Consider the following 18,855-nt stretch of genomic DNA (forward strand, 5'->3'; position numbering starts at 1 on the left):
TTTAATCTTAGGTCCAGTGCTTGAGGTTTTTCTCTAAGGTGTGTTTCTTTATATGACATAGGCCTTAAATTCCACACTTCAACTACGCTCAAGTCAGTTTGCCAGAATTTGCTTAGAATTCTTCTACTTTCTTCATTTTTCTCTTCTGACTCTCTATGTTCATCAAGTTTGCAAAACAAGTAAAATTAGAGTGACTTATCTAGATATTTAACAAAATCAAAACAATATTGTCAACACCCAATTTCGTCCGGATAAATATAATTTATCACAAAAAAAATAATAATAAAAAAATAATCAAAAATAAACCAAAATGAAAAAACTATTTATTTTACTTTTTGCACCCCTAAATTTTCTTTTAAACACTTAATCCAATGACCCAAAATAATCTCACTTTTTTTTACTTCCTCACCACCCATCTTTTCTTATCACACCCCATTCTCCACATCACCATCCACCTCACCCTCCACATCATCTACCTTTTTCATTTACTTTTTCCACATCATTTCCATATTAATTTTATATATCAATTTTTCTAATTATTCCACTTACATTTTTTAATTATATCTTCTCCATCAACATTTTTTATTATCCATTTTTCTCCACCTTATTTTTCCACCCACTTTTTATATTATTTCTTTCACTTATTTTTCACATTAACTTTTACTATTCACTATATTTTATTTTACCTACTTTCTCCACCAACTTTTTATATTATTTCTTTCACTTAATTTTCATACCTAATTTCTCCACCACCTTTTTATATTATTTCTTTCACTTAATTTCCATACCTAATTTCTCCACCAACTTTTTATATTATTTCTTTCACTTATTTTCCACATTAACTTTTACTATTCACTATATTTTATTTTACCTACTTTCTCCACCAACTTTTTATATTATTTCTTTCACTTAATTTCCATACCTAATTTCTCCACCACCTTTTTATATTATTTCTTTCACTTAATTTCCATACCTAATTTCTCCACCAACTTTTTATATTATTTCTTTCACTTATTTTCCACATTAACTTTTACTATTCACTATATTTTATTTCACCTAATTTTTCCACAAACTTTTTATATTATTTCTTTCACTTATTTTCCACATTAACTTTTTCTATTCATCTTTTATTATTATATTTTATTTCATCTAAATTTTCCACCAACTTATTATATTATTTTTATTCATCAACTTTCTTCATCCTTAACTCTATAAATACCTACATTCTCTTCACTTCACACACACAAAAAGTTACATAATATCCATCTTCTTTCTCTCACACACCAAACCTCTTCATCCTAAAACTCTACTTCATTTTTCTCTCACATTTTACTATCTCTCTATACATATAAAATCTCATACCACATTTCTACTACAAATTCATCTTCTTCACCATCAATCTACCTCTTCTCACAACTTATTACAAGCAAAGTCTTACTTCATCTTTCAAATCTTTAACAAGGTACACATTTTCTTTTCATTCTACTTATTCATTTTGATCATTTTTTAGTTTATAAATTTATCCTATTTTCTACCACAATTTTATCCTATGCTTTTTGATATTTTTGCATCATAGATATTTCAACTCACCTCTCTTTCTTAATAAAAAAATAAAAAAATATAAAACTTTAAAAAACATGTAATAATAAATATCGGTATGAGTACTCGTGCGATCGTACGCATCAGCCTAGTACTCGTTACCCAAAATATAAAAAAAAACAAAAAAAGCCGTATGAGTGGTCGTGCGATCGTACACATCAGCCTAGTACTCATTACGCAAAACAATAAAAAATAAAAAAAAGTCGTATGAGTGCTCGTGCGATCGTACGCATCAGCCTAGTACTCATTACGCAAAACAATAAAAAACAAAGAAAAAGTCGTGTGAGTGCTCGTGCGATCGTACGCATCAGCCTAGTGCTCATTACGCAAAAAAAAAAAATCTAAATACTACATCAAAAAATACCAAAAAATATAAAAATCTTCAAAAACTAAAAACATCCACATTTTCAAACAACAATCAATATTGCTAGTCAGAACTACGTGATCCTTGATTCTCCATCAAAAGTGGAGATACGTAGGAGCAAGGCCAGACCTTGTCAGGCTCACTCTCCCAAAAATCCAAATTTATCCATAATAAATTCTCAGACAATTTCCTAAACAAAATTTCAAGCAGTTTTCTAAATGAACTACGGAACCCTGATTTCTCATTCTGAATGAGAATACGTAGGAGCAAGGTCAATCCTTGTCGGGCCCAAAAAACTAAAAAATATTGTTTGTTTCTTTCGAGTTTTATTTTAAGGGAAAATTAAACATTTTGAAAACCACATCATATTCGCATATTTAATTAAAGGTACTGCCTTAGGGCAGGCGTTGTAGGGTGCTAATACCTTCCCTACACGTAACCGACTCCCGAACCAAGAATCTGGTTCTATTTGACCATGCTTTATCATTTTATGGTTTTTCCGTAGTTTTCCAGAATAAACTATGGTGGCGACTCCAAAATCTCTTTTCAAAACCTGTTCGTTTTTTCGGATCGTCGTCCCGTCGCGATTTCCCGGTTGCGACAGATGGCGACTCCACTGGGGATGTCAGAGAGTCAGGCCATTTAATTAGATAAGCGAATTCGATGTGGTTTTTCTTTGTGTTTTTATTCCCTTTGTCTTTATCTATGTTTAATATTTGGAATAATTGCATGTGAGTTTCTTTTACTTTTTATTTATGTTTGAAATAATTGTTTCTACTTATCTGTGTTTATTTTTGCAATTGTTGTTTTACAATATAATCTCCCTCCACACAATATGCATATCATGAGTAAGGCCCTATACCCGGGTCTGAGCGCAACTTAGAAATAGAGGGGTTGTGTAGCGGTGTCACTCTGGGATGTACTTCCTGTCTGGCTATCGTGAGAACTCCAGCTAGAGTCTGTTCTCTTCATTTGTGTCTCCACATCTAGTTGATTACTCTGACTGTTGTGGAGAGACAGTGGAAAGAGCCATAGCTCTGGTGGCCTTGATTTAAGAATTAGGAAACCATCCTGGTGAGTGCATGTATGTGGTCTTAGAACTTTAAGTACCATCCTTCGATTAAGACACGAAAGGGAGATCGTTTTGTCATTTCTTTTTCATCTTTTCTTTGTATACAGCAAATAAATGTACCTAAAGAAAAAACGTAAAAATTTTTAGAGCAATAAAAATGTACATGTTCTGATTCATATGTATTTTGTTTCGCATTTATCTTGTTATCGAGTTCATGGAATAATTCTCAAAAAAAAAAAAAAAATATTTCCCTCATCATGTTTCATAATTTTCACATAATGTCAAACTTCACTTTAAAACAAAAAAAAATAAAAATATTTTCAATTCCTTGTGTCGCACTCACATTTGGGTACGTCCGGCCCGTTAAGCTCAGACTGCTTTGCATTTGGTTCGATTTTTGTTCAGGTCCAAGCTTGACCTAGTTTTCTTTGTAGTCTTGCAAAATAAAAGTCAATCCAAAAATCTCAAAAAAGTATCAAAGTGCAAATTTTCAACAATGTCTTTAGAGTACAATCTTCCAAGTTGTCATTTTCTTTGAATTTGTAGTAAAAATCTGAGAATGAAAGATGAACAGTTTTTGAGCCCATTAGGCCCCGTTGTCATATGCGGTTTCTCTTGAACCAGTGCATCTGAATTTCTGAAAAAAATAAAAAAAATGTTTATGAAGATTTTGTGTTTTCAATTCATAATTTCCCTTTCCATTTGTGTGAACAAGTATTTGTGCAAAAAAATAAAAATAGAGGAATTCACACCCTTGTCATGGTTGTAAAAAGAATAGTGTTGGGCCCATTGAGTCTAGTAGTGTTGCAAAATTTTCTTTAGTTCAATCTTGTGAAATCCTCTCATAACAAAAATGAAAAAAAATTTCTTTTAGCTTGTTCCATATACTATAAAAAAAATGTTTTCTTTGTCATCTTCTTGTGTCAAGTTCAACGGCTCAGGTCATCTGATACATTGGGTCAATATGCCTGGTAAGTCCAACTTCCTTCTATGTTACTTCTCCTCAGGTCCGATTTGATCTGGATTTTCCCGTGTCGGAAAGTAAAAAAAAAAAGTAAAAGAAAAAAAAAGAAAGGATCGGTTCGGAGCCCTTTGAGTCCAATTGTCCTTCTCTGTCAAAAAAAATACAAAAATATTTCTTTCCGTAAATTACATAATTCTCCTTCAATAATATATTTGTCAAATAAAAAAAACAGCATAAGTGTGAAAGATACAATATGTTAACAATGTGTTTTAGTATAGTCTTCCAAATTATCAGCATGATTTTCTTGGAATTTGTTGTCAAAAAAAAAAAATAAGAATTAAAAAAGCCCAGTTCCTACACTGGCCCACAAAAGCCCAGTTCCTACACTGGCCCACAAAAGCCCAGTTTCCACATTGGCCGAAAAATCTCAATTTTCACATTGGCCCAGAAAAGCCCATTTCCTATACTGGCTTGCAAAGCCCAGTTTCCATGCTGGTTCGCAAGGCCCAGTTTCCACATTGGTCGAAAAATCTCAGATTCCACATTGGCCCAGAAAGCCCATTTCCTATACTGGCTTGCAAAGCCCAGTTTCCATGCTGGTTCGCAAGGCCCAGTTTCCACATTGGCCGAAAAATCTCAGATTCCACATTGGCCCAGAAAGCCCATTTCCCATACTGGCTTGCAAAGCCCAACTTCCATGCTGACCCGCAAGGCCCAGATTCCACATTGGCTGAGAAATCCCAATTTCCACAATAGCTCTCAAAGCCCATTTCCCATACTGGCTTGCAAAGCCCAGCTTCCATGCTGACCCGCAAGGCCCAGTTTCCATTGGCCAAGAAATCCCAATTTCCACAATAGCTCTCAAAGCCCATTTCCCATACTGGCTTGCAAAGCCCAGCTTCCATGCTGACCCGCAAGGCCCAGTTTCCATTGGCCAAGAAATCTCAATTTCCCCAATGGCTCACAAAGCCTATTTCCCATATTGGCCCGCAAGGTCCAGTTTCTAGGCTGGTCCGTAAAGCCCAATTTTCAAAAAAAAAATATACAAAAACAAAAACAAAAAAAATCTGTTTTTCAACTGGTATCATCATTTTCATTTCATTTTACTTTTTTTCATGCATAAAATCAAAAAAATACACAAAAGTTAAGTCAATTATTTTCAATGCAAATCATCCATTTTATGAGCTCTGAAAAAAAAATGTAATGGATGTCATAATCTCTTGTAGTCAAATGTTTAAACCACATATTCTTAAGAGATATCTGTGTGTGCATTGCTTGAAAACATCATCCTTCAGCCCTCGCTAGACCAAAAATTAACTCAATCACGTTCTTGAGCCCAAATAATAAACACAGAGTTTCACACTGGGGCAGATTTTCTGTTACTTCCACTAGCTTTCATTTGGGAGATCCTGAAATCCGTTATGAAAAAAAAAAGAAAAGAAAAATGACTCTTGTTGAGATCATGTAGTCTTGTCTCCTAATTAATCTTTTGAAAATAAAACAACCAAAATTTGAAATGACGTGTGGCCATTTTTCTTCATCCAAAAAAAAAAACAAAAAATATATCCATTGATACCAAATTTGAGCCAATAAGAAATTTCTTTTCAAATTTACCCAAACAAGGGTTACCATCACAGTAGAAGTCAAATTGCAAAGGAACAGACTTAGTGATCAAATGAAGAGAGTTCATCAAAAGTAAAGCAAAAACGGAAAGAATCACAAAGTGATGACAAACAAAGAGAGAAGTTTGCAAATTAGCAAGGAAAGTCAAAACATATTTGACAAATAGCTGATACAAAGTGTAGATGGTAACTCTTGTTTCAAATAACCCCAAAAATTTATTTGAGCCTTTATATCCTTTCTTTCAATACCCTTCAGCCCAAGCCACATTACAAGCCCAATAAAAGTCCACACGGATTGAATAATGGTTGCTTAAATTTTCATAAAGCTTAATTTTCAGACAAGACAAAAATGACTAACAATGCAGTTATAAAAAAAAATGATGATGAAAATGAATGTCCTCGGAAGAAGGGAACTCCGTGTTGATCAATTATACAAAGGAAAATCAAGCCAATTGGGGCAATCCTTTCAAGCCAATCATTTCCATATCCATCACAAATTCATATCCCATTCAAACTCTTCCCCCGATTCCCAAACTAGGGGGCAACTTTGGGCAACTTTTTGAATTTCAATGTTTTGGCCCATTCAAAATATTGGGCAACTTTGTTAATCTCGCATTTGTTTCATCTGTATATTCAAAGTTCGTACCAGGACCGGGGCATCCCTTATTGGGCCTCTCAGATTTGTCCACACTATTTTCATAAATCCACCCTCAAACAGGGGCAGACACTTTAGGGCTTTGTATGATTTTGAGTCCATCTTATCATTCGTAAACCCAAAGTGGGGGGCAACCTCTTTTTGAACCTCACTTAATTGACTCATACCCGAAACTAGGGACAACTTTGTGATTTTCATGTGTTTTGACCCATTCAAAGTATTGGACGTCTTTGTTAATCTTTCATCTGAATATTCAAAGCTCATACAAAGACTGGGGCATCCCTTGTTGGGCCTCCCATGATTTTTGGTTCGCCCCGAACTTCAAAAATCCATCATCACCAAAATTGGGGCAATTTGTAAATCTCACATGATATTCTCACTCCCTGGTTCATGACTTATTCCCTCACAATTCACAAATACATTTGTCCATACCTATCTTTTTACCATGCCCCCAAACTGGGGCAACTTCTGAGTATCTACGACTTCACATTGGCATTTGTAATTGTTTTAAGGAGTAAGAGGCCCAAGTAGCCAACCCGGTACTCTCCAAATCCTTCCACATATTTGTCCCAACCCTTGATATCAAGCATGTACGCACTAATATTTCGTCAAGAAATTTCTAGCACAGAAGCTTCATTTTGAACATTTAGCTTTAGAATTTGACATCCATTAAAAAAATATGATGAAAGTCTAAATCTTCATAGACCGGATGATTTCAAAGAAAAACAACTTGACTTAGTAAAAAGTGTCATAGTTTCATAATCTTCCATCACGGATCAAGAGTCAACATCATGTACACATTTTCATGAATGTTCATCAAATCTTCAAAAAAAAAAAAACATCAAATTGCATCAATGTTTTCTCCTCCAATTTCAAAATTACATCAAATCTTCTTTCTTCAAAAAGACAAAAAAATTCAACATGCATCAAAGTTTTCTTCTCCAAATTTCAAAATTTACATCAACCATGTTTCTTTTGCATATCGAGGTTTCAAAATCCAAATACTTGTACAAAAATGCAACACTTTGTTTCTTAATTTCAACCTTATGAAAATTTTGTTTCTCATTTCAAAAAAAATAGACACTCATTTCTATCTCAAAAAAAAAAAAAAAATCAAAATCATAAAAAAAAAATCAAAATTTCAACAAATTCCAAAATTTCAAATTCAAAACAACCACACAATTTTACTTTCTGCTATTGGTATCTCGGCCCTCTGCAAGACAATGGTCGAGTCCAGCAATCAAACTCATTCCTTCTTCCATAGAGTTACAACACCCTCCACGAGGTTATGACACCTCATTCACTTCCATAGGGTTACGACACCCTTCACGAGGTTATGACACCTCATTCACTTCCATAGGGTTACGACACCCTTCATTAGGTTATGACACCTCATTCACTTCCATAGGGTTACGACACCCTTCACGAGGTTATGACACCTCATTCACTTCTACAGGGTTACGACACCCTTCACGAGGTTATGACACCTCATTCACTTCCACAGGGTTACGACACCCTCCACGAGGTTATGACACCTCATTCACTTCCACAGGGTTATGACACCCTCCACGAGGTTATGACACCTCATTCACTTCCATAGGGTTACGACACCCTCCACGAGGTTATGACACCTTATTCACTTCTACAGGGTTACGATCACCCTCCACGAGGTTATGACACCTCATTCACTTCCACAGGGTTACGACACCCTCCACGAGGTTATGACACCTTATTCACTTCCACAGGGTTACGAAACCCTCCACGAGGTTATGACACCTCATTCACTTCTACAGGGTTACGATCACCCTCCACGAGGTTATGACACCTCATTCACTTCCACAGGGTTACGACACCCTCCACGAGGTTATGACACGTCATTCACTTCTACAGGGTTACGATCACCCTCCACGAGGTTATGACACCTCATTCACTTCCATAGGGTTACGACACCCTCCACGAGGTTATGACACCTCATTCACTTTCCTGTTGTTCATTGTCCATTTTGAAATCCAGACGAAATTAGTGTTTCTTTCTTTACTTAGCTTTTACTCCGATAATACAAAAATATCAAATTTTCATATTATCCAGTAATATCTAAGTAAAGAGGGGCAGCTGTCAACACCCAATTTCGTCCGGATAAATATAATTTATCACAAAAAAAATAATAATAAAAAAATAATCAAAAATAAACCAAAATGAAAAAACTATTTATTTTACTTTTTGCACCCCTAAATTTTCTTTTAAACACTTAATCCAATGGCCCAAAATAATCTCACTTTTTTTACTTCCTCACCACCCATCTTTTCTTATCACACCCCATTCTCCACATCACCATCCACCTCACCCTCCACATCATCTACCTTTTTCATTTACGTTTTCCACACCATTTCCATATTAATTTTATATATCAATTTTTCTAATTATTCCACTTACATTTTTTAATTATATCTTCTCCATCAACATTTTTTATTATCCATTTTTCTCCACCTTATTTTTCCACCCACTTTTTATATTATTTCTTTCACTTATTTTCCACATTAACTTTTACTATTCACTATATTTTATTTTACCTACTTTCTCCACCAACTTTTTATATTATTTCTTTCACTTAATTTTCATACCTAATTTCTCCACCACCTTTTTATATTATTTCTTTCACTTAATTTCCATACCTAATTTATCCACCAACTTTTTATATTATTTCTTTCACTTATTTTCCACATTAACTTTTACTATTCACTATATTTTATTTTACCTACTTTCTCCACCAACTTTTTATATTATTTCTTTCACTTAATTTCCATACCTAATTTCTCCACCACCTTTTTATATTATTTCTTTCACTTAATTTCCATACCTAATTTCTCCACCAACTTTTTATATTATTTCTTTCACTTATTTTCCACATTAACTTTTACTATTCACTATATTTTATTTCACCTAATTTTTCCACAAACTTTTTATATTATTTCTTTCACTTATTTTCCACATTAACTTTTTCTATTCATCTTTTATTATTATATTTTATTTCATCTAAATTTTCCACCAACTTATTATATTATTTTTATTCATCAACTTTCTTCATCCTTAACTCTATAAATACCTACATTCTCTTCACTTCACACACACAAAAAGTTACATAATATCCATCTTCTTTCTCTCACACACCAAACCTCTTCATCCTAAAACTCTACTTCATTTTTCTCTCACATTTTACTATCTCTCTATACATATAAAATCTCATACCACATTTCTACTACAAATTCATCTTCTTCACCATCAATCTACCTCTTCTCACAACTTATTACAAGCAAAGTCTTACTTCATCTTTCAAATCTTTAACAAGGTACACATTTTCTTTTCATTCTATTTATTCATTTTGATCATTTTTTAGTTTATAAATTTATCCTATTTTCTACCACAATTTTATCCTATGCTTTTTGATATTTTTGCATCATAGATATTTCAACTCACCTCTCTTTCTTAATAAAAAAATAAAAAAATATAAAACTTTAAAAAACATGTAATAATAAATATCGGTATGAGTACTCGTGCGATCGTACGCATCAGCCTAGTACTCGTTACCCAAAATATAAAAAAAAAAACAAAAAAAGCCGTATGAGTGGTCGTGCGATCGTACGCATCAGCCTAGTACTCATTACACAAAACAATAAAAAATAAAAAAAAGCCGTATGAGTGCTCGTGCGATCGTACGCATCAGCCTAGTACTCATTACGCAAAACAATAAAAAACAAAGAAAAAGTCGTGTGAGTGCTCGTGCGATCGTACGCATCAGCCTAGTGCTCATTACGCAAAAAAAAAAATCTAAATACTACATCAAAAAATACCAAAAAATATAAAAATCTTCAAAAACTAAAAACATCCACATTTTCAAACAACAATCAATATTGCTAGCCAGAACTACGTGATCCTTGATTCTCCATTAAAAGTGGAGATACGTAGGAGCAAGGCCAGACCTTGTCAGGCTCACTCTCCCAAAAATCCAAATTTATCCATAACAAATTCTCAGACAATTTCCTAAACAAAATTTCAAGCAGTTTTCTAAATGAACTACGGAACCCTGATTTCTCATTATGAATGAGAATACGTAGGAGCAAGGTCAATCCTTGTCGGGCCCAAAAAACTAAAAAATATTGTTTGTTTCTTTCGAGTTTTATTTTAAGGGAAAATTAAACATTTTGAAAACCACATCATATTCGCATATTTAATTAAAGGTACTGCCTTAGGGCAGGCGTTGTAGGGTGCTAATACCTTCCCTACACGTAACCGACTCCCGAACCAAGAATCTGGTTCTATTTGACCATGCTTTATCATTTTATGGTTTTTCCGTAGTTTTCCAGAATAAACTATGGTGGCGACTCCAAATCTCTTTTCGAACTTTACTTTTCTTTTTCGGATCGTCGTCCCGTCGCGATCCCGGTTGCGACAAATATAATTACCAAATTGAATATCAAAATTAACTTATATTAAACACTTATCAACGGTTCCAACTTTAAACTTTGTTTGCCGTTAAACAAAACTAAAAACTAAAATATTGAAGACATATATACCACCAAAGGTTAATAGACAAAGACTTGTTTCTTCTTTATTAGTTACTGCAAGCTAGGATAAATATCAATTTTTCAATTGTTTTTCATATAACATACGTAAGTTTCATAGCTTTGAGATCATGCAAATTTACTCATGTGTTTCAGTGTTGTGCAATTAAACATCAGAGTAGTGTTTTGTTCTCAATCACAATTGTAGTAAGCCAAGTCTTTAGTTTTATTTTATTTTTATTTATTAAAATTATTATTATTCATTATTTATGAAAGAATAAATAAGTAAGAGAATTTTTTTTTCAGATTTAAGTGTTTTTAATTAAATTGTTATTATTATATTTTGTCTAGATATTTAATTTATATATATTTTAATTAAATTATTATTGTTTAATATTTTTCATTAATTGAATTATTTTATTCTATTTGTTTTTATGTATGTTTTTCAATTAATAAAATAATATTATAATTAAAATAAAATGACTTTTATTATTTTATAACATTTTTTATTTTTGAATTCGTAAACATAATGAAGTAAAATGATAAATAATAATTAAAAATTAAATAATAAAACTTTAATTACAAAATATAAATTTTTTTATTATTAAACAATAAAAATTAATAAAAGCTTATTTAAAAATACACTAATTTATCAACCATTTGAAATTTAATCTATACAAAATTATTGTTTGGTGAAGAGAAAACAAATACTATAAAAGGTATATTATTGGCCATTTATTTATGATATATTGTTCTTTCTTGTTATTAGGATAAAACGAAAGGTTAACATGTTTTTGAAGCAAATCCCAAAGTGTAATGAAAGGTTTTCCGATCTGTGTGTAGAATGAATAATAGAAAAAGTGAAGATTAATGGCGTTGAAGAAACAATAGAAGGTCTTCTTTCTCTTCCTCTTCGTGCTGAAGAAAACGGGCTGCTCCAGTTCGACAACTTTAGGTTTCCGACCGATTGGTACTCTTTCCCTCCTCCTTCCCCTCTTCCTATTTTTTTGTCCTTATTCCATCAATGCGCGTGCCTTTCTTAATTATAATCGGCACAAATTAAAGTTTTTCTTTTTGTTTTCTTTTGAATAATCTTAAATTTCAATGAAGTATTTTTTATTTGTAATATTGTTGCGATCTTTGTCTTCGATAGGCCTGTGCCATTTGAATAGTAATTTATAATTTGTTTTGCGTGAAATAGAATGTCTTTTTAACATGATGATGTTTTTGAGAAAGTGAAAGAAAGAAATTGCCGAGCTATGCTTTTTAGATTAATACAATGTAAGAAAATAAGAATATACCCTTTATACAAAAAATAATTGAAACAACTTTTCATAGTATTATTTTGTGCAGTTGTCGTACAGGTATAAAAGGTTGGTTACTAGGATCTTTAATGAAACATTCTACTGAGTTGAACCAACCATAAAAGTGGATCATATTATTGAGTTGAAAGATGGCCTTCATTTTCATCACTGCTCCTCTCTTCTTTCTATTTCTATGGATAATTTCTCTTTGCAAAGTTCTTATTCTCCCTCGCATCCCTTTCGCCAAACATTTTACTCAAATCGGTAATGCCTCTCTTTTTCCATTCCGCCTCCATTTTTGTTGTTCTTCCTCAATATCTCCGATGTTTTCTTTCAGGCAGATCATTTCGAAAGAGAAATGTCTTGTTGGTTACTGCTCATCCGGACGACGAATCCATTTAAGTTCCAAACCCACGTTTTTCATATCTCTAATGCTAGTTTCTTCGATTCTTGAAACATATATTTCTAAGGCTTTTGAAGTTTGAAGATATATTTCCTGTATTATGATTTAGCACTATGTTGAAATGTTGTTTCATTTCTGCAGGTTCTTTACTCCAACTATAAATTTTCTGACTTCCAAGGGACATAACATTCAAGTACTATGCTTATCTACTGGTGAATAGCTTTGCACACTCTGTTTTTGTCTTATGGCAGTTTTGTTATGTATATGTCTGTTTATTTTGATCTTTCTGTCACTTTATACTCATTTCTATTAATTCCAATTATAGTTTTCCTTCTCCCCATTCTGTAGCTGAATTTTCTGAAGGCGACATCTTCCTAAATTGAGAAAGTTTACTATTTTGTATTGATAAAGAATGATTTTTTAGCTATTTTCAGTATATGGAGTATGACTTTATTAATGAATCATATTGCCACTTCAATATTATTTCTCAGATCATATATCAAAGAAGTTCAATATTATTTCTCATATCGTATGGTAATAGACTTCAATGTTATATTATAATCAAACTAATGAATTCTTGGAGCATTATCAATCTTGCTTTAGCTTAAGCCGCACAACTCTGGTTATTTCTTGTTATCAGTTTTTACTGTATATTTGATACAAATTTTCCTTTTTCTCTTTTACAATTCTATTCAAAGGGCTTCAAGACACCCTTTGCCTATATATATAAAAGAAAGAAAGTATGGGCAGGGAAAGAATGGAACTAACAGAATAGAGGGATGCTTGGGATGGGTGAGAAGGATGTTGCGGATTGTATCAATTGTTCTATGATAGAGGTCAGGTAAGTCAAGTTACAATTGAATTGTGGCTTTTGGGTTGCTACATTCTTAAGTAGTATGAGTTCACCATGAGTATTAGTTATAGTTTTTTGCCTAGTGACAAAAACTCAATCTTATAGAGGAGATGAAGGAAGATCTCTGAATGGGAGAATAAGAGGGAATGATTGCAAAGCCAGTTAGGAGGGAGATCTGAAAGTTTGCCGGGAGTTCTTTATGGGAGGCTGGTATTGATATTTGAAAGAAATTATGAGGGTTGGCTACAGGGAGTTCCCTGGTTTATAGGACCCAATCATTATTCCTTTTCTATTTTCCTGTCCATCACTGTATTTCCTTTTTCTTGTAAAGTTGAGGATCACCTTTAGTTTCTTACAATCATTTGTCCATTTTCCGTTGTTACCATATTCGTATCTCTTTCCTTAACAGTCTTTAATTAATATAAGATTTACTTTTACATTTCAAAGATGTAGGACATGAAATCTATCTATCTTAGATGGTTAGATATGAGAATTTCAACATAAAAAAATTAAAGCTTCAAGTCTAGCCTCTTAGAAAGCTTTAAAGTTATTGTTTCCGTCCATTGGATAGTTTTACATTTTTATTATTTTTCTGCAGGTGGTGCAGAAGGCAAAGGCAATATCAGAAAACGAGAGCTTTTTCAGGCTTGTGTAGCCCTTAAGGTGATTTACATAAATATATAAAATAGCTGTAGTTTCGAATTTAAAATCATAACTTTTCTATACTTACAAATGAAATTTTGTATTACATTGGATTTTGTTCCCAGGTTCCAATGCAGCAAGTAAAGATTGTCGACCATCCTGATGTGCAGGTTCTATTCCAATAGGTTTTTGGATATAATATTTACTATTACTTCTGAAGCTTATTGCTAGGTCCTTATATTGTTGTTGTTTAACTTGTCATACTTAGGACGGTTTTGATAAAGTTTGGAACCATAGCTTATTGGCAAAGATTATCGAGGAAGAAATAACCAGTTGTTCAATTGATATGGTAAAACTGTTCTGCCTGCCTTAAGCATCTTTTTGACAGACTAGTACTACCAGTGCAAATTATCTCTCTTAATGATCCTTCAACTACCCTTTTCCCCAGATTATTACCTTTGACTGCTATGGTGTCTCCGGCCATTGTAATCATCGTGATGTGCATTATGGAGTATGGTAAGTTAAGCATTAGTATTGATCAACATTGAATAACTATGACTGGAAAATATGGCAATATTAGTAGCATGATTGAATGGTCTTTTATTTCAAGGGAAATAGTGGTTTGTTTCTTAAATGCTCTCTCGAAAACCTGACAGAAAAAGTGATTGTGATTATTTATTCAAAATAAATTGAACCAAATTGCTCTAACATTTGTACATTTTGAGATTTATTTGAAACAATATAATTTTAAAATTGAAATAACAATAAATAAGTCATATTCATATACACCGTTAATATCTTTTTTTAAATGCTTAAATTTTTGTTTGAAAAGTTCCTGCAAGCTGCTGCGTAGGCAGTGGTTTTTAGATTATTAAAATTATTAATATATGTTGGTATTTGTTCATGCACACTTCTTATAAAGATTATTTTAACTTGTGCGAGTAATTTTTATGTTTATTGTGCCTACGTCTCAAGTCTGGGTAAAGTTGGAGGATTGTGTTTGGCTTCGACAATCCATGCAAATTTGTCGATATCTCAAACATGGGTCACTTACAACAGACTGTGTACATGAGAATTTGGTTTTTAATTGACCCCAATGGTGTCATTGATCCTATAGTTAACCTAATCACGCGGGTGACGCTTTTGCTATTTTGTCTTTGCCTGTTGTTAGAATTTATCGTTAACTTGTCCTCGTGAATGTGATATTTTGTACAGTATCCAAGAAAACGAAGGTTATGGGTGTTAAGTGCAAGATGACATCTTCCATGATTTATTTAGTAAACTAATTGCATTATTTTCTCTTCCTCTTATGGTGCTGTCTCTGACATTGAAATTTTTTCCATTTTGTGACAGCAAGCTACTACATGATACTTTACAAAGGGATATTGAAGTTTGGGAGCTTGTATGTGTTTGTTTTCTTGGTTTTATTTTCTCATCTTATTGGCCAATAATTTTTTTTTAAACTCTCCCAAATTGCCTTATTTTCCTGGGATGTCTTCATTGCTTATAGGTTAGCACCAATATTTTGCGCAAATATAGTGGTCCAGTTGATATTTGGTTGTCCATATTTTTGGCCATGTTGCACTCAAATGGAACAATGCATTGCATAGTCAATGAAAATTCTCGTAGGAGCTTTAAAGCAATGGCCCAACACTCAAGCCAGTGGGTGTGGTATGCATGCTTTACCATACTGTTATTATAAACCTACATATACTAAATGCCTTTGCTTGAAATTTGCAAATGTTTAGTTTGGATTTTCTTCTTTATTCTTTTCCCTCGTGTCAATATTGCAATACATGACGCAGGACATCTATGTGATAGATATTTACAAACTTCATCTGAAATGATCTCAAAGAGGCATGGCACAATAACACATCTAAATTCATTTTTGCAGGTTCCGCAAGCTTTTCGTGGTCTTGTCCAGTTATACTTATATGAACACTCTTAGAAAGGTAAGGTAAAGTTGGAATGCTGAAGGAGTTGTGGTGTTGCTTGTGATATAAGCTTTCATTTGTTGCAATCCTGGCCCTTCTCTGTATCTATCAACTTTCATCCTTTCATCTGGGTTCAAGCTTAGTACAGTGTGCGGACTGTACCCTGCGGCTCAAGCAGCCTTTCACTTCCAGTGCCATGATTGAAAGAAATCACTGCTAATTTTCTTCACAATATTCCATGACATTTAGAATTTCGCATAGTACATATGTTCATTAACAATGGTTTGGTATAAGTTTGTCAGATTTTGTTTACTACGTTTTCAATTTTTTGTATGATAAAGTAGCAGAATATTCTTTATTGTCGGTGTATTAGCAATATCATTGAATTCGTTTTTTGACTTTTATTGTTTTCTTTCTATTAATCTTGATTTACCACAACCTACAACTCGTAATTGTCCTGTAATTATATTTGGCCATCCTACTTCTAATCTTCTGTAATATAACCTCTGAGAGCAATTGCATATGCAGGCGCTTAAATTGAAGATGTATTGGGAACTTGTGTGGGTAATGAAGATGTAATGTGATAATCATGCGGTTCTTTACACTGTCTCTAATATCTTGTGTTCCATGTGAGGATCAAACACAAATTGACGGTCATTTTATTCAAGTTCTAGTAATCAACTTGCAAATATCCTTCGACCGGGATTTATTTGTTTAAATTAATTAGATTTTGATATTTTTAATCTAATTGGAATAAATCTAGATTAAATATACTTTCTCAGTTGGAATAAATTTAATGAGATTAATCTAATATAATTGACTATGAGATCTATTAGATACAAATTGTGCCGGACTTGTGTTCGGACTAACTTAGGCCAACCTTTAGTTAGGGTTGACACAATCGACTTTTGTTTGAGACCGACATGAACCGACTTTTGACCATGATTGACATGTATCGACTTTTGATTGGAATTTAAAGTAAATATGTTTAAATCATTAGTACAAGAAAGAGCTTTGACGTCTTGCATTCAACATCATAATGCAGAAAAGACAACGTAAAAACACGATCAATAGCATTTTTGTAAATAAATGATTAACTTTAGCATTTTTGTAAATAAATGATTAACTTTGATGTCATATGGTCATTAGATGTAGGAAATTGAGAATTTCGATGTCATATTGGGTAATCTTCACGAAAATCATTAGCGTGAAGATGAAAATTTACTCATGTATGACATCGAATGTCTTATTTTCAGATATCAAAAGGTATAAGAGGTCGAAATATTACTTTTCAAACATTATATGTTATTGAATTCATTAAAAATTTGGGTGGAAGGTTAAAAATTCATTCATTTTATCTTTGTGCGAAACTCTTTTCCCTACTCAAACCCTTCTCGAAGGAAGGTTTCAGCAACCAACACATGTAAAATTTCTTTCATTTTATACAAATGCACTTTGAATAACAACTTTAGGTATGATTTTCTTTAGAAGGATCAGTAGGCTATGATTGAAAATTTTGTTCTATTCCAAATCGATATATAATAATAGAGAATTGGTAATCCGGAGCAAATGTTATGTTCGTTTAAAGACCTATCACAATTAACTTTCCAAATAATTTTTATATTTCAGACCTAAAGTAAGGACTCGTGGGATTTTTCTCCTGAAATATGGGTTCTAAAGAGTGTAAAAAAATTTTTTTGACAAAAGAATTACCCATAGCTATCAAAACCATAAATCACATAAGTTAATAGCCAACATACACTACTATTCACTATAGCACCATTCACTTGTGATTACTTTTATTTATAGTTCATGTTGTATAAAACGAAAAAAATTAGACTATATTTGTTGGTTTTATGTTTTCAAGTCTCCTAAAATTGTAAAAATGTATCATTATCAATTAAAAAAACAAAAGAGTTGATTGACATCCAAAAATGACATAAAAGACATTGATTAATTTAAAAAATTACCATTTTTAGACGTTAATTAACGTAAAAAATTATTTTATTTCTTACGTTAATTAACTTTTGACTTTAATTAACATTGAAAAAATGATAATTTTTTATGTTAATTAGCTTCTTAATTTTTTGCTTCCCAATATGAAATTAAGTTCTTTCAATATGATATTGATATTTTTTTTTACGTTAAAGACTAAAAACATAGATATCAAATCTGTTTTTTTTCCACCTGAATGAACTAAAAGAAATATAAATTTAGATTATTACATATTGAATATTAAAATTTGAACAGCATGCCTTGTTTAAGTTATTAAATGATTCAAATAAACTATTGAACAATTTATTAAATGATTTTACTTAATATCTATTAAGAAATCACTATAATTTTTTCTTACTTATTTTCTTATTATTAATACATACCTAACGCAAACAATTTAGTAAAAAACTTTTAAAATAAATGAAACAATTTGTTACAAAATTTCTTAAATAATTAAAAAGATTATTAATTTCATTTATATACAATTTTTTGTCCTTAATTTTAATAATTAATTTGATATAATTTTTTTTATTCAATTATTATATTAACATGTAAAAAATATATTAAGTGCATGATTTCAATTTATTTAAACTTAATAAAAGTTGTCACACTCATCTTAATATATTTTAAATGAATAGAAGCCATGCATCCTATATAATTTGAATACATTTTAAATGAATTGTGAAACCCATATATGACTTCTAATTTGTTAAAAAGAATTGCAAGTCATCTTTCTCCTTCAGAATTTCGTATGTTAAAACATAATTATCAAAATTAAAATTGTGCTTAGCTAGCACAACTTCTTTTCTTATCCATGATGCACATGACTTCTATGTATGAATTCGTTTTTTTCAAACTCAACTTACCTGGAACCGGTAAAATTTTTAAA

The 18,855-nt window shown here is 32.1% G+C and overlaps 1 protein-coding gene across 4 annotated transcripts; it reads left to right on the forward strand.

Moving 5' to 3' along the window:
- Window positions 1–11,592: 11,592 nt before the first annotated feature.
- LOC108319347 (uncharacterized) lies at window positions 11,593–16,375 on the forward strand. Of its 4 annotated transcripts, XM_017550452.2 has the most exons (11): window positions 11,593–11,805; window positions 12,189–12,403; window positions 12,477–12,537; window positions 12,684–12,754; window positions 13,994–14,058; window positions 14,163–14,207; window positions 14,306–14,386; window positions 14,486–14,553; window positions 15,391–15,439; window positions 15,548–15,708; window positions 15,932–16,375. In XM_017550452.2, the coding sequence occupies exons 2-11, from the start codon at window positions 12,289–12,291 to the stop codon at window positions 15,996–15,998; spliced, it is 783 nt and encodes a 260-aa protein (XP_017405941.1). In that variant the 5' UTR covers window positions 11,593–11,805; window positions 12,189–12,288; the 3' UTR covers window positions 15,999–16,375. The 4 variants fall into 4 exon arrangements, with proteins under 4 accessions (XP_017405941.1, XP_052727364.1, XP_017405943.1 ...); XM_052871404.1 differs by lacking the exon at window positions 12,189–12,403; XM_017550453.2 differs by lacking the exon at window positions 11,593–11,805 and having other exon boundaries at window positions 12,481–12,537.
- The last annotated feature ends 2,480 nt before the right edge of the window (window positions 16,376–18,855 follow it).

The sequence above is a fragment of the Vigna angularis genome, chromosome 1 (assembly GCF_016808095.1).
Source record: "Vigna angularis cultivar LongXiaoDou No.4 chromosome 1, ASM1680809v1, whole genome shotgun sequence".
Taxonomy (NCBI): domain Eukaryota; kingdom Viridiplantae; phylum Streptophyta; class Magnoliopsida; order Fabales; family Fabaceae; genus Vigna; species Vigna angularis.

What these genes read in the sequence shown, in the direction of transcription:
- LOC108319347 (XM_017550452.2), top strand. Translation starts at nt 12,289, where the DNA reads ATGGCCTTCATTTTCATCACTGCTCCTCTCTTCTTTCTATTTCTATGG. An exon ending in CAAACATTTTACTCAAATCG is followed by an intron (nt 12,404 to 12,476) that starts GTAATGCCTCTC and finishes GTTTTCTTTCAG; the next exon opens with GCAGATCATTTCGAAAGAGA. An exon ending in ATATTGAAGTTTGGGAGCTT is followed by an intron (nt 15,440 to 15,547) that starts GTATGTGTTTGT and finishes CATTGCTTATAG; the next exon opens with GTTAGCACCAATATTTTGCG.